Source organism: Rosa rugosa, chromosome 4 (genome assembly GCF_958449725.1).
Source record: "Rosa rugosa chromosome 4, drRosRugo1.1, whole genome shotgun sequence".
In the NCBI taxonomy this organism is placed as follows: domain Eukaryota; kingdom Viridiplantae; phylum Streptophyta; class Magnoliopsida; order Rosales; family Rosaceae; genus Rosa; species Rosa rugosa.
The window spans coordinates 22,338,826-22,360,407 of record NC_084823.1 but is presented as its reverse complement, the minus strand read 5'-3'; the positions used below and the strand labels follow the sequence as shown (position 1 = coordinate 22,360,407).

The 21,582-nt window shown below is 37.7% G+C and overlaps 2 protein-coding genes across 2 annotated transcripts; both read left to right on the top strand.

Moving 5' to 3' along the window:
* Positions 1–3,041: 3,041 nt before the first annotated feature.
* LOC133744520 (uncharacterized mitochondrial protein AtMg00310-like) lies at positions 3,042–3,395 on the top strand. Its single transcript, XM_062172616.1, has one exon. It carries the CDS (start codon positions 3,042–3,044, stop codon positions 3,393–3,395), a length of 354 nt encoding a protein of 117 aa, XP_062028600.1.
* Positions 3,396–5,010: 1,615 nt separating this feature from the next.
* On the top strand, positions 5,011–13,627 carry LOC133744008 (uncharacterized). The gene is made up of 21 exons (XM_062172106.1): positions 5,011–5,386; positions 5,554–5,686; positions 6,326–6,462; positions 6,576–6,621; positions 7,280–7,492; positions 7,667–8,170; positions 8,493–8,627; positions 8,733–8,948; positions 9,025–9,114; positions 9,199–9,443; positions 9,550–9,638; positions 10,357–10,397; positions 10,677–10,707; positions 10,789–10,911; positions 11,011–11,228; positions 11,326–11,421; positions 11,525–11,637; positions 11,840–11,975; positions 12,071–12,175; positions 12,502–12,894; positions 13,194–13,627. The coding sequence occupies exons 1-20, from the start codon at positions 5,112–5,114 to the stop codon at positions 12,700–12,702; spliced, it is 3,147 nt and encodes a 1,048-aa protein (XP_062028090.1). The 5' UTR covers positions 5,011–5,111; the 3' UTR covers positions 12,703–12,894; positions 13,194–13,627.
* The last annotated feature ends 7,955 nt before the right edge of the window (positions 13,628–21,582 follow it).

The window sequence follows — 21,582 nt, the reverse complement described above, 5'->3', positions numbered from 1 at the left end:
TTTAAAAATTAATGAAAATAAAATAACATGAACTATTATGTGATTTTTTTTTATTTACTTTTTCTTTTTTAGCTGTGCAAAAAAAAATAAAGATTAATCATTTTTTCTTAATGTTTCTCTATTTTCTGTACCTCATGATTAATTATTTAAATATTTTTTTTTTTTTTGCTAGCTCTGTTTTTTTTCTTCTTCTTTTTGCAAATATAATGGATAGATTTAGATTTAGGTCATAATACAATTTATTTTGTTCTCCCTGACTAATATGCGTTCAATATGCATATCATACATTTTTATCTTAATCATAGTTTTATTTCTTATTAAATATATATGAATGCTTTAATGAGTATGTAGTGAAATTGGAAAATGAAAATAGATAGGAAAAATAATAAAGAATGCAATCTAATATTATTGAATTGGAAAGTGTAGAGAAAATAAATATAACAATTTTTTGGTATAATTATTGTCCTTAATAGTCATTTTATAGTAGGTTATATATGTCATTTAATAATTCATAATAGAGTGAGGTCAAGTGAGCAGATTTGGAGGTCCCAATAGAAACTGTCTTTATAAAAATTGAAAGTTGACAACAATTAATAAGGACATAATAAAGATTTAAAATAATAATAAAAGCATTCAAGCAGCATTATATTACCAAACAATCAAGGCAAAATAATCTCTCATGTCCAATTTGGTCATTCCACAAACAAAAAGCACAAGCCAGTTTGAGTTTACCAAACACTTTGCCACTGACAGCTCTTATAAAAAGCCAGTTTACCAAACACTCAGCTGCTTTGCTTTTCAACCACTTATTTTCATAAATAAGCAGAACCTAGCTTTTCTGAAAAGCCCAGCCATACCAAACATAGCCTTAGTTAGATCAAACAATCATCGAAAAAGTATTATGTTTGGCGCTACTCTTATTATCGACGAAACTGTGGAGACACACACTTGGGTGTTGCGGGCATTTTTGCATTCAATAAATGGAAAAATGCCAAAAGCATTACTAATGGACGAAGATGAAGCTATGTGTAGTGTAGTTGATAAAGTGATGTCGCAAGCGAAGCAGTCTCTGTTGTTGGAGTGTACAAAGTCTACAAGAAACCATAACATAGAGTGGTACATCTTATTTCTATCAATCTTCAACAAAACATCAAATCTCATTTTTCAATAGGTTGCCTTTGTCAGATCAGTTTATTATGAAACCAAAGCTTTGAAGTGTATGGAGAGCATGAGGTATCAATGCAAACTTACTCCAACAAATCTTCATCAGAACCTTCTTCCTTAGTATACCGATAAGTCTCTTCAATTTCACTACTTACAAGTAATTTAAAAAGTCCATGGAATGTTCGGGAGCTTTTTTTCTTGAGCATGATGGGCTTCTTTGGATTCTCAACCTCTATGGACTTGTTTAGATTCTCCACCTTTTTGACTTTGTTGGATGAGGTAGATGACTAGACCTTTAATGGTGTCTACTCTTTTGAAGCAAACGACTAGTTTGAAGAAGGTTTAGCTGTCGGATCCACCGGTTCAAACACAATCTTTTGTACTTCCTCCCTTTTCTCTTTCAACAGCGCTGCGGTGGTCTTAGAAATAGAAGAATTCTTGTTGGAAACCTCAAAGTCCATCGTGGTTTCCTACGCTTTAGAGATCGCGATTTTGGTACATGTTAGGGTACCTCCATTAAAGATGCTGGAGCTTGGTTTCGCCCTTTTGGATGGCAGCTTCTTCGGCGCCATTCTTGATTTGGAGGACTGTTGCGGTTTAATAGATGAAGAAAGAGAGAGAGGAAAAGGGAGAGAGACAAAGGTAGTTGAGAAGAAAATAGTAGAAAGAAGACGAAGAATAAAATGAAGTAAGCACGGCAATCAAAACAACCATATCTATTTAAAATTCAAATGCATCCATCCAAGGCCCCGGGGCCAGATGGATTCTCACTTATCTTTTACCAACAGTTCTGGGACATTGTTGGCATGGATGTTGTGGAGGCGGTAAAATGTTTTTTGAACTTTGAAGAAAGAATGAAGGAGATAAATTGCACTTGGGTCACGCTCATTCCTAAGGTTAAAAAACCTGAGTATGTCCATCAGCTAAGGCCAATTAGCCTATGCAATGTCATCTATAAGATTGGCTCAAAGGTGCTTGCAAATAGGCTGAAACCGCTACTTGATAACATCATCTCTCCTTACCAAAGCGCATTTGTCCCTGGCAGGTTAATCTCTGATAACTCTCTGTTGGCTTTTGAAATTTCACATTGCTTAAAGAAGCGAAGAAGAGGACATGTGGGCTATAGTGCGTTGAAACTTGACATGAGCAAAGCATATGACAGGGTAGAATGGAGCTTTTTGGAGGCCATGATGTCCAAGCTTGGGTTCTATAGTGAGTCGATAGTTTGGATAATGCGATGTGTTTAGACAGTTCAGTATTCATTCATCATTAATGGGGAGCCTGTGGGATCCTTAATACCAACTAGAAGCTTTAGACAGGGAGATGCTATCTCTCCCTATCTATTCCTTCCATGTGCCGAGCTTCTATCCAGGCTTTTGATACATGTAGAGTTGAGGGACGATTTGCATGGGGTGAAAGTGTGTTCAACAGCGCCATCTATCAGCCATTTATTTTTTGCTGATGATTCTTTTATTTTCTTTAAAGCTGACGAAGGTGAATGTGGGGTTGTAAGAGGCATGTTGCAACTATATGAAAGATTGTCGGGGCAACAGATTAATTTTGACAAGAGTAGTATCTCTTTTAGCAAGAATGTACCTAGGGCAAAACAATTTGATCTTGCAGGGGTGTTAGGTGTTAGCAGAGTTGATAAACATGACAAGTACCTCGGCCTACCTACTGAGTTGAGCTATTCGAAGGAGGAAGCTTTCAGCTATCTCATTGAAAGGGTTAGAAAACGTACTCAAGGTTGGCGAGATAAGACTCTTAGTGCTTCAGGGAAGGAAGTCCTCATCAAGGCGGTTGTTCAATCCATTCCCACATACGTCATGAGCTGCTTTGAGCTGCCAAAGCACTTGTGCACAGAGATGCATTGATTAATGGCCAATTTCTGGTGGAGGGATAAAGGTGAGGACAGGAAGATTCATTGGTCTACATGGGAGAAGTTGTGTGTTCCAAAGTCTGAAGGCGGGTTAGGGTTCCGAGATATGATCATATTTAACCAAGCTTTATTGGCGAAACAAGGTTGGAGGTTGTTGCGTAGGCCTGAGTCTTTGCTTGCACGGGTCTTGAAGGCTCGATATTTCCCTCACACGGACCTACTGCATGCGGAGGCTAAGAAGGGATCTTCTTATACATGGCGTAGCATTTTAAAGGGTAGAGAGCTCTTACTCAAAGGGTTGAGGTTTCAAGTTGGGAGTGGTGCAATGATCTCGATCTGGAACGACCCATGACTTCCTTTGCCATATAGTTTCAAACCTTTTTCACTTCCTATGTAGGGTTCTGAGGAGATGATGGTATATGACCTTATATATTCATCATGAGAGTGGTGATTGGGAGATGTGGATTCTGCAAGAGTTATTTACTGACATGGAGGTAAGTTATATTGCTAATATCCCATTAAGTCTGAATGGTGGTGAGGATGTGTTGATCTGGCATTTCGACAACAAGGGGGTATATACGGTTAAGAATGGCTATCATGTGGCACGAACGGTTGGGCAGATGGAACAAAGAGCATCTTCATCTAGCTCACATCCTGTTGCCGGTCACTATTGGAAGAAATTATGGAAGATCAATATCCCCCCTAAGGTACGAATGTTTTTATGGCGTCTGGTCAAAGGTATATTACCTACTCGAGCTGCCTTATGCAAGAAGGTGTTGCTCCCAGATGTGTCGTGCCCTTATTGTGCCAGTGATAGAGAGGATGCATTGCATATTTTTAAGAATTGTGGAGCTGTTAACATGTTTTGGCAGTTGGGTCATTTGAAGTTGAATCCTGTTGTGAATACGGCTGGGACGACTGGTGATTGGATTAATGACATGTTCGATCAGTTTCAGGGGGAGCAGCTTGAGCTGTTTGTTATGTCCTTATGGGTTGTGTGGTGTGAAAGAAATAATATAATATGGAAGGGAGGTTGTTTTGTACCTGAGAACATGACAAAGTGGGTTGGTGCTTTCTTGGAAGAGTATAAGAAGTATCATGCACGTACATACAGAAAGGCTAAACGTCCCATTACAAAATGGATATCTCCACCGAGTGGTAGACTGAAGGTGAACATAGATGGCAGCTTTAGAGCTGAGAGTGGTAGTGGTGGCATTGGTGTTATTGTCCGAGATGAGCATGGAGATTGTATGGCTGCATTGGCTCGGTATTTTCCTTTCATTCAAAATGCCCTCCAGGCTGAGGTAGAATCCCTATGTGCAGGTCTGTTAGTGGCTATCCACCAAGGGTGGGAGGAAGTTGAGGTTGAATCGGATTGTGCAGCACTTGTCAATGCCCTCGCAAGGGATGAAGAGGACTTGTTTGAGATAGGCCGAATGGTTAAAGACTGTAAGAGGTATGCTAGCTCTTTTAGTTTTTTTTTTCAATTACGACATATTTACCGTGAAGCAAACGGTGTGGCTAATAGGTTAGCGCATCTTGCTAGTTGGAGTCGTATGGATGAGTTATGGTTAGCGGAGACGCCTGCTATCATTCGGGATGTTCTCTACGAGGATCATTGTAATCTTGCTAGGGGATCAGGCTTGTTGTCCCCCCAAATGTATTCTATTCCTATTAATAATAATGAGGCACCCACCTAGGGTAGTACCTCTGTCATTATCAAAAAAAAAAAAAAAAATCAAATTTCAAACCAAATGACCGGTGTGATTGCTTACATTTAGTGATAACCGCAAGACTTTTACCGTTGTTGTTTTTACGAGAAGTAGTTATTTTTTGTTTTGGGGTGAAATTCTGAGCCATCGGATTTTCTACGCAGAAAATTTCCAAGCATGGGTCCATGTCTGTCTGTCGAGTGTCCCCACAGCGTATAAAAACCCTTAAGTCCGAAGCAAAGCCCTGCCAGTGCCCAAAACCCTCTCAACACAAAACACACTAGCAGTCTAGAGAGGGTGAGGAAGGAAAGCTGAAAAGCAAGGGAGGAAGTGGAACCCTAGAGAGACGAGACGACATGTCGCAGTCGCTGGAGCTATTGCTGATACAATTCCTGATGCCGGACAACGACGCCCGGCGGCAAGCGGAGGACCAGATTAAGCGGCTGGCCAAAGACCCTCAGGTGGTCCCCGCTCTCGTTCAACACCTCCGCACCGCCAAGACTCCCAACGTTCGCCAACTCGCCGCCGTTCTTCTCCGCAAGAAGATCACCGGCCACTGGGCCAAGCTCTCTCCTCAGCTCAAGAACCTCGTCAAGCAGTCCCTCATTGAGAGCATCACCATGGAGCACAGGTCTCTTTTACTTTTCCTTTTCCGATCAATCGCTTCTCTTTTCGATAAGTTGTGGTGATTCTACTTAATCTACTGCTAAGTTGTGGTGAAGTTTGCTAGGCATTCGAATTGAATTGCTTTCTTCGATGAAATAAGAGCTTGTTTTGTTTTGCATGGTGTTAATGTAGTCCGCCGGTGAGGCGAGCCAGTGCTAATGTAGTTAGTGTCGTTGCAAAATATGCTGTCCCGGCTGGAGAATGGCCGGACTTGTTGCCCTTTCTGTTTCAATGCAGTCAGAGTGCGCAGGAGGAGCATAGAGAGGTAACTTGCATTTGATTCATATGTGTCATTTCTTTTTCATTAGATAAGACAGGAGCTTTACCGTTAACTGCACTATGCCCTGCCACCCCATACAACAAATGAAATGGTGACCAATGTACCATTGCTGTATACATATTATGCATGAATGTGATATCAATTATTAATGCAATCCAATTCAAACGGGGAGGATGTGTCCATTACGTGTAGATTTTATAGTGGTTGGGCTCTGGCTCTGTCCCTGTTAACAAAGATGCTTTCCGAGGATTATACCTTCCTTCAAAGAATCAGGTCTTTCTGTTATTGGACTTGACTATCCAAAACATGTATAAATCTTCCCATGGGCCAGCCAACAACTGAACAAAATCCTGCACTTCTGTAGGTCTACCAACATTCGATAGAATTAACAAGGTCAACTGGATTTTCTATTAGAGTAAGGAAAGTATTTCTAAGGAAAAATTATTGTGATATAAAGTGACCAAACTCTGTTGTAGTTGAAGTTGATTGAATAAAATTTCATGGACAGAAGATTTCAAAATCTGATTTCTCCACATCATGCATTAGTTCATATAAACTGTTATTACTCTGCTCCCAGTTACTAGGTTGAATACACTGATTTTTATGGTTTTTTTCTTTATCAAGGTGGCATTGATCCTTTTCAGCTCTTTGACTGAAACAATTGGGAATACGTTTCGACCACATTTCGCAGATTTGCAAGCTCTTCTTCTGAAATGCTTGCAGGATGAGACAAGCAACCGTGTCAGAGTTGCTGCACTCAAGTAATGTTAATCCTTGTATCCCATTTATTTATAGTTTTGATGTGTTGCTGCTACTTCTGCTCAGAAGTGATTAATTTGTATTACTTATTAGAGGCTTTTACATATAATTCCAGGGCAGTGGGGTCTTTTCTAGAATTCACTCATGATGGGACCGAAGTGGTAAGCCTGTATTCATGTTGTCACTTCATATTAAAAAGCAAGCATCATATATAAATGCTTGTATTGTGCATATACAATAATGCTTCTCCTCTTTTGTAAACTCAATGCTCTTTTAGTGCATAAATTGGTATCCAGGGAAAGTCACAATGCCCATCTGCTCTAACTGCCCATTTGTTATGCCATATATAGCAAATAAATGTATAGTATATCAAATTGAGATTCTTAGGACAGCAGTGATGTAATATGCCAAATTGAAAAGAGATCAAGATTCCTCTTGAGATGATGATTAAGAATCCCTTGAAAATTACCCTCTCCAATAGGTGTGTGGTATTCAATGGTAATTGTAAGATTGAAGTTAAATTATATTTTCCATCTTCTATTTGAAGTTTGAACCAACTAATAACCACAATATAATCAGATTCCTTGCAATTTATACCCAAGATCGGGTTTGACCAAATATAGTAATCTCATTCCTTTGGCATTTGATTTCAAGAATCTTCTTATTTCTACATGTCATGTCAAGTGTACCAAACACGCATTATAGGTTTTATCTTTTTCAATCTCTTCTGCTGTTGTTTGGATTGCTTTCATTGCATGTCTTATCAGCATTATTTTTTCTTTTTCTTTGCTGGCATAAATCTTTTTCATAATAATGCAGGTCAAGTTTCGAGAATTCATTCCCAGCATTTTAAATGTATCAAGACAATGCCTTGCTGCTGGCGAAGAGGATGTTGCTGTAATTGCTTTTGAGATTTTTGACGAGTTGATTGAATCTCCTGCACCTCTTCTTGGGGAGTCTATTAAATCCATTGTGCAGTTCTCTCTTGAAGTTTGCTCAAGTCAAACTTTGGAGTCTAACACTCGTCATCAGGTTAGTTTGAAGGGTAAATGTTTTCTTGAAATTTTTAAAATGCTCTTAATCCTAGATTATGATTCTGAGTAGTCGAACAGCTGTTTAACGTAGCTCGTCTTCTTAGAACTAAATATCTCTCTCTCTCTCTCTCTTCTTATATTTGTTTGTCTGGTTTTCTTTGTTATCTTGCAGGCAATCCAAATAATCTCATGGCTAGCAAAGTATAAATCCAAATCCCTTAAAAAGTATAAGCTCATCATTCCTATTCTGCAAATTATGTGCCCATTGCTTGCCGAATCAACTAATGGAGATGAAGATGATGATCTTGCTCCGGATCGAGCTGCTGCAGAAGTTATTGACACTATGGCTTTGAATATACCGAAGCAAGTCTTCAGTCCTGTTCTCGAATTTGCTTCTTTAAGCAGTCAGAATGCAAATCCCAAGTATAGGGAAGCTTCTGTTACTGCTTTAGGTGTCATTTCAGAGGGTTGTTTGGATTTGATGAAGGATAAGATGGAACCAGTTCTTCATGTTGTTTTAGGTGCTTTGAGAGATCCTGAGGAAATGGTCAGGGGAGCTGCTTCCTTTGCCTTGGGTCAGTTTGCTGAGCATTTACAGCCTGAAATTGTATCTCACTATGAAAGTGTACTACCCTGCATTTTGAATGCCCTTGAGGATGCATCTGACGAAGTGAAGGTATGTTTGGTGGGATGAAGGAATTAAAAGATTGTCTTAGGTTGATTTGACTAACTGGGAGGTTCTCAGGTATCTATTAGTTCTGGGTTAGAGTTTGGTTTTGAGTGTGGGGATTTTATTTTCTTTGTTTGGTGGCTTTTGCCTTTTCTTGTTTCTGGTATTTTGTTGGGTGTAGGCTCTGTAGTTTCTCTTTCTTCTGGACTGCTGTCCTATTTTTTCTTTTATATATTTTTCATTATAATCTTTGTCTTCCTATTAAAAGGAATAAAATACAAGATTCTTATTGATGTGCTGAATGATTAAAAACATAATCTATGTGCAGGAAAAGTCATATTATGCTTTGGCTGCATTTTGTGAGAACATGGGTGAGGAAATACTTCCATTCCTTGATCCCTTGATGGGGAAACTACTAGGGGCTCTCCATAGTAGCCCTCGTAATTTGCAGGAGACATGCATGGTATGGGGTCTTGTCCCTAATATTTCAAATGATTTCTGTAAACCTTCCCTATTCTGGATAGATAATTTAGTTCTTTTAATTTTCTTTCGGGTACCACATTTGCAGTCTGCAATTGGTTCAGTTGCTTCTGCTGCAGAACAAGCCTTTGTTCCATATGCCGAAAGGGTTTTGGAGTTGATGAAGAGTTTCTTGGTGCTTACTAATGATGAGGATCTCTGTTCACGAGCAAGAGCTACTGAATTAGTTGGAATAGTTGCGATGTCTGTGGGGAGAACTGGGATGGAACCAATTTTGCCCCCTTATATAGAAGCTGCAATTTCTGTAATAACATTCTCTCCCTTTGACTATGATTTCTGCGTCTTTTATGTAATTACCCCTAATGTCTAGTATTTTACAGGGTTTTGGATTGGAATTTAGTGAGCTTCGAGAATATACTCATGGATTCTTCAGTAATGTTGCAGAAATTTTGGATGAAGGTTTTATACAGGTCTGGAATGGTTTGGTTGGCTTAAGCTTAGTGCAGTTATTCAGTTACTATCCATATTCATGTTATTCCATTTTTTGCACACAGTATCTTCCTCATGTTGTCCCCCTGGCATTTTCCTCCTGCAATCTTGATGATGGCTCTGCAGTGGACATCGATGAGTCTGATGACGAAAATATTAATGGATTTGGTGGAGTTTCATCTGATGACGAAGCTCATGATGAACCAAGAGTACGAAATATCAGTGTAAGAACAGGAGTTTTGGATGAAAAGGCTGCTGCGACTCAAGCTCTTGGCTTATTTGCGCAGCATACAAAGACTTCATATGGACCGTATCCTGTAAACATCTAATTTATTTTATTATTTTTTATTGTATATTATTATTAAAAATTTAATTATACATCAAATACTATATCGGGTTCTTTGACTTCTTTTAAGCTATTTGGAGGAGTCATTGAAGATTCTAATTAGACACTCAGGTTATTTTCATGAAGATGTTCGGCTTCAGGCAATCATTGCCTTGAAACGTGAGTAGCAACATTCTCTCTCTGTGCCTGCACATGCTAGGAAAGTAGCAATTACCTATTTATTGCACAACCCTTTGTTTCTACTGCGTGTCGATTAGCTTTTTCAACTCTGTTGAGGTCATGGGTTTCATGCATGGTAAAGTCAAGCAATGAATATCTAATATTCTTCTAGTTGGTTCGTGCAAGGATGCATTCTTCAGTATGTCAAGAAATATAGTTTAGAGTGTTCTACATCTTCAGAGAATAATATTATTCTATCATTAAGGGACAGAAGCTTGAGTGTTGGCATGTGTGCATAATACCAAAAATGTCATCTTAACCAGAAGATTTACAAATAAGTACATGTGTGTGTGTATTATATTTATAATATTAACAACATAAGTGTTTTCATTTGAAGTACTGGAAAGGTCAGTCTAAGTCATGCTAATGAAAAATGAAATGCTTTCCGAGTCCTTTTTTCTGTTCCAACCTTAATGGTGGCGTGACTAGCTCTTTTCTCAATAACAGAAAAAGGAAGAATTATTTGGAACATCTCTATTATTTGACAACACACTACTATATTTTAGTTCTTTTGCGGCTAACACTTGGGACATTTTGATGATATTAGGACTAGGGATTAATGTTTGCATTCTGTAGTGTTCTTGCTTTTATGTGGATAATAAGTTGGATATCACCATTCCAGTAACTTCCCGTGTTTTTCGTTTGATTTCAAATGCAGATATTTTAACAGCAGCACATGCGATATACCAGAATCATAATGTTAGTCTCTCTCACTCTCACCTTATAAAAATTATTGCATTCATCCTGTAACTTGTAATTAATAACTATGCCTTCAACTGGTGATCTTCAGTTTCATTTATTGAAAAAGGACTTATTTAAAACATGTTTGCATTTTAAATATTCTAGTACTATTGATCTGTTAAACATGTTTTCTAGCCTGCTATTTGGTTAAGCAACTTTGGTTTATTTCGAGTTCATGATAGTTTCTCTGAAGTTTATTGGTGTCATGCTACTAATATTATACTGCCTGTTTTGCAGGAAGGAGAAGCAAAGGCTAAAGAAGTACTAGGTAAAACCGTTATTTGGTAATATTTGTGCCTTTGGATGTTTTTCCCTGTTTTAATACAATAATACTCTTCATAATCTGCAGATACTGTCATGAATATTTATATCAAGACTATGACTGAAGATGATGACAAGGAAGTGGTTGCTCAAGCTTGTATGAGTCTTGCTGACATCATCAAAGATTTTGGATATATGGCGATTGAACCCTGTAAGTATGATTTATAGTTGGGATCATTTTATTCTATTTTTATAAGATGCAAGGCATTATTTATTGGTTGATGCTGATGAAGTGCGGTCATCTAAACAGATATGTCTCGGCTGGTCGATGCTACTTTGGTACTGCTTCAGGAGAAATCAGCTTGTCAGCAGATAGCATCTGATGATGAAATTGATGATGGTGATGTTGAACATGATGAAGAGCTCATGGATGCAGTCTCTGACCTGCTCCCTGCCTTTGCCAAGTCAATGGGTCCTCATTTTGCATCTAATTTTGCAAAACTTTTCGGCCCTTTAATGGAATTTGCGGTGGGTTGCGATAAGATTCATAGCATATTTCGTTCCAATGCCTTGCTAACATTTCCTTATGGTAGCATGCTACTAATTTGACTATTGGCATATGCAGAGAGCTTCACGCCCATTGCAAGATCGGACCATGGTTGTTGCCTGCCTTGCTGAAGTTGCTCAGAACATGGGTGCTCCAATTGCAGCATATGTTGATGTAGTTTCATCATATATTATTGTTTTAGTTGAAAATTAAGTACATGTCAAATGAATTCTGGAATACAATAATTTAGTTTCTGAAAGTCTGTGTCTGGTTTCAGAATGTGATGCCCTTGGTACTCAAGGAACTATCATCCTCAGACTCAACCAATAGGAGGAATGCTGCATTTTGTGTTGGAGAGTTGTGCAGAAATGGGGGTGAGGGGACATTCAAGTATCCTTGCTTATGGTTTTATTTTTTTCATTCCCTCGCTCTTGTTTTTGTATTTTCTTGTTGTTATCTCATTTGTGTTGTGGCTGTTGCATTTGTTGAATCATTTTTAAATTATCTGGTTTTTAGCAACAAATTGGCACTGAAGCCTAAACTATTAAAACTTGAATTTACCTTCCAGTAGAATTCCTTAATTAGATTCTAGATACTATGGAGATATATTACGTCGGCTTTCCCCACTATTTGGGGAATCTGAGCCAGATAATGCTGTCAGGGATAATGCAGCTGGTGCAGTTGCAAGAATGATAATGGTGCACCCTGAGCTTATCCCATTGAATGAGGTAATCTTGTCGATAGCATTTTCTGACTTACTATGTTTTTTCCCTTTGGGTGATTATTGATGAGCTTAAGTAATTTGTCCTGGTTAATTGTTCAGGTACTTCCTGTTTTTTTGAAAGTTCTTCCATTAAAAGAAGATCATGAGGAGTCCATGGCAGTGTACACTTGCATCTCTACTCTTGTTTTATCATCTAATGCTGAGGTCAGTGTGTTGTTCCCCCTCTTCAACCCGAAACTTGATTTAGATCAAGATGATGAAATCTCTCGTGTGTGTGTGTGTGTGTTCATGATTCAAACCCCCTTACAAAAGCCAGATAAGAAATTGTTCGAGTCCTTATTTCGGTCACAATTAGATAGCTAAATGTAATTTTCGATTACAGGTAGATGATTAAATGGTTGTTGATTTGGCGGAGTTTCTGTAAAGAACTAAAGATGATTCTTGATTGTGGGTCCCAAAATGGATGGTCTGAATTGTTGGACTGGGTTGGTCCTTAGTTTTCTTACCAACTTCTTTTCTGTTTAAAGCAGATTCTTTCTCTGGTCCCTGAGTTGGTCAATGTATTTGCTCAAGTTGTGGCATCACCACTTGAAACTACCGAGGTCAAAGCACATGCAGGCAGAGCTTTTTCTCACCTGATTTCAATCTATGGTCATCAAATGCAGCCCCTTCTGAACAATCTCTCCCCTCAACATGCCAATGCCCTTGCTGCATTTGCCCCCAAAAGCTGAGAGTCAGTTACTTGCTTTCTATTTGCATTTATCTAAGAAGCTGTTTGAGAGAGGCCGCGAATTGTGGTTCTTCCCCAATATTTTGACGTGTTTTTTTGTTGCTGAGATTCTTTTCCAAAGACCGTCGTATGTGCTTCCCATATTTTATAGCTGGGATGGATTAATCGTGGAAGGAGGACATCATCTTGTAAGGTATGCATATGACCTGCTGCAAGAAAGTACCAAATGGGTAACATACAGTGCACTGCTGATAACAGTGGCTTTACTGAACAGTTGAACTTTTGGTAAAGAATGCAGACCAAAATGTTGATTGGGATAATTGTTTGATTCATTTAGTGTTTGATTTACTTGAAACTTGGATCTAAGTATACATAGGTTTTTTTTTTAATGTTCCAAGGCCTAGTTTAAAAATATTCATCTACCAGTTTATCAGTATTATTTTCATGCATCTCACACAAGCCCAACTTACATATTCTTGCTTCTTCTTACAGGTCTCAATCCTCCTTCCAGTACCACCTCCATTTTTCAAGGCTGGAGATACTGTTTATTTATTTATTTATTTTCTTCTTTTTCATTTGTTTCTTAGCTATTCATTTTCCCCCAAATTTTGTATCCCCTTTCAGCAACTTTGTGCAATATTTCAATGTGGAGTACTTGCATTCACTAAGAGTGTGCCCTCGAGTATATTTTTGAAGTACTAAGATTGTAGTCTTGTTGGTCTGTTATAGTTTTGGAACCTCAGCCTCATAGAATCGGATAGTGTGATGATGAATAACAGTTTTCACCTCAGTGTTTGATTTTTTACTACCAGTGGTTATACTCATAGGTATTTGTGTTATACTAACTTTTAAGTGCGTTTCTGTACTGTATGTTGAATGAAGTGGTTATACCTATTATACAAATAGTAATTGGTGTTGTTTGGGCATTTTTATATGAGGTGTTAGAAATGGAATGAAAATTTTCCTACTTTATTTTGGATCCGAGAAAATATGTTTTATTTTTTTTTATATTTTTTGTTATCTTTTGGGTAAATCAATAATTGAATTAAGAACTACCAAAGCTGCAAACCCATACCAGTTCTTGTGTATTCTAAATGTAATTTTTTTTTTTTAAAATCCAATTGAAGGACAGAGAACAATGGAAAAAGTAATCTCCAACAGTATCTAGCTCGAAGCTATTTTAGAGAGCTAAAGTAGGAGTTGCATCTTTTCTAAGGTTTTAGTAGGGATTTGATTTTTAGCACAATTTTTTGATCTTTCGTAGCTTACATCTTTTTTTGCAATCTCCACTCTACCCATTCTTCATGTTAGTGACATTTGAATCCTTGACTTCTATAGTGTTTGTTAGGTCAGCTGACCTAAATCTTGCTTTTGCGTTGGTTAATTCTATTGTATTAGATCTTGTGATTTTCTGGCAATTTGTTTTAAATGCCATTTAAGCTTATCTATCTTCTCATTTCCTTTCTCGCCAATTTGTGTCATTGAACTCTAATTGGAATCGTGGGATGTGGGTTCCAAAGGTGGCATCAAAATTCGAGAGGCGTTAGAGAGAGTTCTTGCTCATTTACTTCGGAGATTGTTGTGACGAGATTTTGAAGGAGGCCCTTGGCGTTTTGATAATGTAGTGGTTCTCATCATTCATTTTGGATGGTTTATTGAGCCTGGCTTTGGTTTCTCTGCAAATTCTCAAGGTTCAGGTCCAATTAATCTGTGTATCGACATGCATTTGCACCAATATCAATGGATGGTTGGATAACATTAATTACATTTTTTTGTTATTAAAAAAAAAAATTTGCCTATAAATATCAATAGTTGAGATTTGCTAGTTCATGTGCACCGCTGGAAAAATTTTCCCAGTTAAAGAATCTATCTCTAACAAGTTACGGAGGGTTATCAGTGTTATGGACCGAGTGTATGCAATATATTAACTATTTTCAGCGACCTCACATCGATTTGGTAAGAGAGGATTAAAAATAATGTATAATTTTGATTAGGTAGAAACAACTTTTGATCCAAAGTGGCGTCTCATATGTGTAGTGGTAAAAGGTGTAGACTAAAAATGAAAAAAAAAGTAACATGAGATGACACAAACAAGCATAGTTCCCAATTCTAAATGCGACCATCCCACAAGGACTCGAGCCGAACCTTGCGAGTCTGGTACAATTTACTTTGTGATTGTTCATTACGTTGGTTGGTATTGATTGGTGTTAATTTTTTTAAGAATCTTATTGGATTTGGCTCATTTGTGATTGAGAATTATGTGATGACCCTCATGCAGTGTATCCCAGCGTAGCCGGACTAATCACTGCACCGTAGACACACGAACCTTGGTGTTTAATCAACCTAGGTCCCTCAAATCTGCTGGCCACGGGGTGGAGCTGGGATTCGAATGCTAGACCTGGGGATTCCAGACTAAGCCGCTCGACCAACACACCACACCACGTGGTTAACCTAAATATATCTTAGTATCAAGAAAACCTAACTCATAAAGGGGAGTCATTTGCAATTCTGACTAATCATAGCCTGGTAGTCGAAGATGTCTAAAACCAAAATAGTTTATTTTGAACGTTAAGTTAGGCCTGGCATTTAAACCCGTAACCCGCAAACCCGCACGCTAAAAACCCGCACAAACCCGCCCGTTTATTAATCCGGGTTAAAAAAAGTCTGCACGCAAAAAACCCGCAAATTAACGGGCTTTGCGTGCTAAATCTGTTGGAACCCGTTAACTCAAAACCCTTCCCAAAAACCCATTTCTAGCAAACTTTTAGGATTTTTTAATTTTTTTAAATCACAAATGATCGTTCAATGCAATTCGGTCAAGCACCTAATCACATACAGTCTCAACTTAACATACAATTCACAAATCACAATTATACGACGATCCAACGGTCGGATCCTCACGGATCACCTAGAGAATAACTTTACATTTGTGAGACAACATGAATCTGTTAAAGATATCAAAGCTTGTATTGGTATAAAACAGTGGCAACCTCATAAGAGCCCTAACTGCATCTCCATCTTAAACCAAACGGTGCGTTTTTGCAGCACTGAACGTCGTCTTCTTCGCGCGTGCCGCTGAAGTTTCTGGTTTTTGATGCACAGAACCTGTTCGATAAAATTCCCCAAAGGCTTTGCGTTTCTTGTAAGGGCAGAGGGTTGGGTGACGTCGGAGCCCAAAGACGCCTTGGGCATTGCTTGTAGAAACCCTTCATATTCTCTCTCTCTCTGTTTCTGTGGAATAGAGTGTGTTTCAAATTTTGAATTCCTTTCCAAAGTTTTGAAATAGAGGGGACTGCGCAGACACAACAACCCAGACATCATCATCATCATCGGGATGGATTCTCAGATCAAGCTATTTCTTCCACATATCAAATCACACAACAACTAGCCCTTAGTGAGAGATGTACCACTGCAGCCGAAGATTGCAAGCAACGTTTTGGAGCACACAAACCTGGGTCCGATTCCAGAAGCAACCATTTTGCTCCAAACCCCCCCATGGTCTGACTTCATTCGGCGTTTTATTGTTATTATTTTTCGCATTGAAAGTCGACACATAATTACCTTTGTACATTCTCAATCATTCCCCGTGTGTTCTGGCTTATTTGCCAAAGAATCATTATTAGCATTGTGAATATTTGCTACATCCCTCTCACTTTCTGAGACCTGTCCTTTTCCTTCTCAGGCTTGATTTCCATCTGGTACAACTATTCTTTGCTTGTATGCCGTCCTTGGGTATGAAAGTCAATGTCCTTGATATTTCATATTTTGGTTTCAAGTTACTATCCGAAGACTTATTTTCCTGTAACAGCTGTATATCTGGTAGCTCAATATGCTCGCTATGATATGAGAAAAATGGAAGCAGTAAGTAAACATTTATGCTTTGCGCTGAATCCCTGATGTCGTATTGTGTAATAGTGCATATACATTAGTCCCTCTTTCAAGGGATTGGATGCCATGTGGTGTTTCTTCCTTCATAGATCATTATCTGTCCTCTTATTTTCTCTCACTCTTAGCTATTTGCACTGAGACCATTGCTTGAATTTAGTAAACAACCTTAAGAAAGACGCTACAATGGATCTATTACTGATTTTTCCACCTGACTGTTTAGCATGCATGCATGCATATGTGTTTATGTAAAACTAACTGTTCAAATGTGAATGTGAGCATACATATTTGAATAATACTTTCACTACCTTTTTTGTCTTTTCCAGATTTTGATTTCCGGTCTCCACAGGATTGTTTTATAAATTAGACTGGAGCATCTCCAAGCAGACATAGGTTTTAGATGTTTACTTGCAGGTTTGGGGTAGATGAAAGAAATTAAATAGTACTGGGCGTTAAACACCTCAGGTTAGCGCTTGGACACTTGCCAAGTTTCAAATGCAAACTCTTTTGCTCTGAATCGGCCTCTACTATTATATTTATATATCGTACAATTATAGTAGAAGCTTGTGGTGATTTTTTGGGAAGATGAAGCATTGAATTAGCTGACATGCATCACTGCTACCTAATTTTGGTATTAGCACAAGCTTACCACCCCATTAATTTTGTAACTTGATTTTTTCTACCTTATGCTGACCCCTATTTCTAGGAAAATTATGTTGTTCCTTCAATAATCAATACTCATGTATCATGAAACCTTCCACTCAGTGATTGACTTCAAAGGCTGAGAGGTGTTTTTAAAGGCACAATATGATAACGTTTTGTTTGATAAGAGCATATATGTACCAATATATGTGGATATCAGTAAAATTCCTAGACTTCTCTAAAAGATAGCTACTCCTTTGCTTGACCTGTGTTTGCTAGAAGACAATTGGGAGGTTGGACAATTAATTCATTTAAGAAAAAAGTAGCACAGAAGCTCAACTAGCTTTGAGAAACAATTATCTCATAGCTTTCTAACCTTTTCTTTTAGATATTTCATTAATTTTAAGTAGCATCTAGAGATATTCAGAATTGACGAAAACCAATGTGGATCTACATATATGTATATATACGTGACTGATCTCGGGGTCGATATTGATTTGCAAACTTCAACTGAAATGCAGAGCTGTGTGAATGGTGTGTTTACTCTTTTCTTGTTGTGGGAACTTTGCGACTCCCCGAAGTCCATTCCAGAATCATTATGTACATATATACATGAATTATATATACTACAGGCAACTATTTTGTAAACTTTGTATATTGTTGTAAAAGCATCTTAATGTATAAGTTTGTACAGCGTAACTATTAAGCAAGATGAGCTTTCCCATATCAATGCCATGCTTGTTATATGGTTTCCAACGGTTTCTTGGTTGCCGTGGTTAAGCATACATTATCAACTTAAAGATGAAGGTTTGATCACCCAAGCATGGGTTATTTTGTTTTTTTTTTTTTTTTTTTTTTGGCTAACACGAGTTTTGTTGTTTAAATTTTTTGTTGTTACGTTCGTGGGACCCACTTCTTCTATCATAGAATTTCATGCAAGCAGCAATGGTCCACCACAACCACGTCAGCACCTGAGTACATTTCATGTTAACAAAAATTGGGTCTCATCCCAAGTTAGTTAATTTACGAATTAACAAATTTTTCAAAAAAAAAAAACACCCTTTTTCCGAATCATTTTCAAAGATTAGGAAAAATTCGCCTTCTTTTTTAAGTCATCCGCGAATACGTATTATTCCTGAATTTTTCGATTGAAAAAAAAAAAAGCCAAACATTAAAAAAAAAAAAAATTATTTAATTTTTTTAACTAAAAAAGTCAAGTTTAAAATTTACACTTTTTATTTATTAAATAACTTAGATGTGTTGAAGTTTTGTATATTCAAATGGTAACATTTGATAATAGCTATGATTCACCTTGATTTTTCTTCAAAATATATGTTTTACAAGTCATATATGTCACGCCCCGATTTTTAAAACAATTAGAAATCAAGATAATCTTACAATTATACCGGACGTGAATGGTTCAGTCATCAATACAAAATACCTGAAAAACTTTTTCCTTTTTAACCAAGTACAAACTGATGTCCTGAACACACAATATCAATACAGACTCACTTTGTAGATCATATATTACATTAAACAAGTTACAAATTAAGTTGCATAACAAAATAATAAGTAAATGCTCCTCAGAGCTCGCTACACAACGGAAGTCTTAACAACAGTAAGACCACAAAATTAGCTTCCTACCCATACAACTGCTACTAGAACTCAGCTTCACCCGTGATTACCCTAACCTGCAAGATTAACCCATACACCATTGAATAATGCATCGGGATCGAATAATGCACCAGGTTGTCATACAACAAACCCAGTAAGCTTTTGAAAGCCTGTATGAGTAACTCAAATACAAAAACCACACAACTCACACGAAAATCGAGGCAAACCTTTCAACTTGGAGAAAATAACTCACACCAAAATCATGAGAAATCCACTGATTCCATTTAAGAAAGAAACTCATACATATATATCCTGAGGAAAACCTTTCAACTCAAGGAAAAGAAACACACAAAACCAAGATTCCTTAAAACCCAATATTCTTTTCCCCAAAGAAGCAATACAGGTCACACCGTGACAAAATCATATAAAGTGTTAACCTAACAAATCAATATGAAAATCCTGTCCAACCTGGACAAAAAAAGTCAACTCAGTGCCAAAATCATATAAATCGTTAACCAAACAATTCAATATGAAACTCCGGTCCAACCTGGACAATAAAAGAAAGTAAGCATCCGAAACTCTCTTTTAAAAACATATATCCAAAACTGCCATAACACAAAGTTATGCCCCGTGACAGTACAACGGTAGACAAATTAGAGCTCTAACTGAATCATAACCTGTCACCCTGTCAAAGGCATGGTATCCGATATTCCTTCACTAAGGTTACAACCTGCAACCCCGGATCCTTAGGCCAACCTGACCCTTAGATCAAAACATTTAAACGAGTCGTGCTGGATCCAAAATGTTACACACATCTTAAAAAGGAGAAATCACAACCTGTGACTCCCAAATCTTCCGACACTTTTCCAAACAATAGAAAACACCATTTCCCACAACATTGTTGCCCGAAAAGCCATACCCCAAAACAATATAATGAACACACTCGTAAATATTGTTTGTATCACAACAAAATCACCAATACATATATATTTCACGTAAATATATGTATACGTAGTCATTTACTCGGGAATGCCACTAATACCAACTATAGTCCACAATCGAAAAACTCGAGAAAATCATTTTCATAATAAAACCTCATTTAATTTACCCATGAACCATAGATGATCAAGTTCATATAATTTAAAACAAATATTTATTTTCAGAAAACAATTTCACAATTAAACAAATAATTCCGAATAATAAAGTAACTCCGTGAGATTTAGGCTTAGTTTGTGATTGTTGTGCTGTGAGAAGAATCACTTCCGAACTTGCTGTGAGAGGAAGCACTTCCAAACTTGCTGTGAGAAGAAGCAGCTGAGTGTTTGGTAAACTGTTTTTAAAAGTGCTGTGAGAACGAAAAGCAATTTCTAAGTGTTTGGTAAGTTGCAACGTAAAAGTGCTTTGACTGGGTATACTCACCTCTGAATCCAGCTGCGTCTTCTCTCACATCTGAGATAAAGTACAGGACTCTCTCAGTCAAGCACCCAAGTAAAATAAGGTCTCAACTTAGTACACGATTTAAAACGAAAGCGGTTACGGCTCGAACCGAGCACTTGAACCAAAAACTGAAGATTTCGTCAATCGAGACAAAGCTTCCTTTGAGACCTCCCAAGGTCTCCGGAACACTTCTAGGATCGATTTAACGAAAATATACAACAATCCAACAGTCGGATCCTCACGGATTGCAAACTGAGAAAATCGAAACTATGAAAACCTAGCATGCTTCAAATTAGGCCTCATCATGGGCCGGGTTAGGGCTGGCCCTACCCTAAATTTTAGGGCTTAGGGTAGGGCCGGGCTGGGCTTTGACCAAGTCAACAAATTTAGGGGCAGGCCGGGTCGGGCAGAGGCTTCAATACTTAAGCCCTTACGGCCCATTCCTCAAGGGCCGAAAGGGCCGGGCCGGGCTAGCCCTTTTCGAATAGGGCCGGGCCGGGCCTTTGTTTAACTCACATAAAACACAATTTTGCTAACTACATAAACTCAAACTGAAAAAAAAAAATTATATATATATACATATATATATATATATATATATATATATATATATATATATATATATATATATATATGAATGAAACTACTTGAGATTTGCGAACCTGATTTAATTACAAATATCTACAAACCAACTCACATTCGTACTGATCAAGTAATAGATTTGAAATTGAAATGAAACTGCACAGAGGCAGTAAGCCACTGAGGCTACAAAAAATGAAGCAATGTTCGACACTTTGATACAAAAACTGATCAAGCCTTCATCAATTCACAAGTGGTAATCTTTCATGGCAACCAAACAAAGAACCTGCAAAGAAAAACCATATAATTGGAGGATGGCAACTTGGTCTCCAAGCCTTCAAAATTCTTCTTTTTATTTTCTAGGATTTATCTGATTAATCCACACAGCATTAGCCAATCAGATAATTTCACATCATCCTTCCTGTGTCATCCAACCAATAAGAAGCCTTCAAATTAGCACCTTGATTCTAGGGAGATTATTTTTGCATTAATTACATGATTATTTTCTGATTTATCTCCTTAATTTTGGCTACGGATGGAGTGTGGAACTCAAGGAATGTATCTGGACTTGTTTTCAACCTTTTTGTTTGTTGTAATCCCTTGAATTTCTCCAAGATAAGTTCAAAACGTTACTTTCTAGAATCCTTGTTTATCTCACGGAAAAAACACTTATTTCACTTAGAATTCCTTCCTTTTGCGTCCAAGAAACCCTAGTATACTAAGG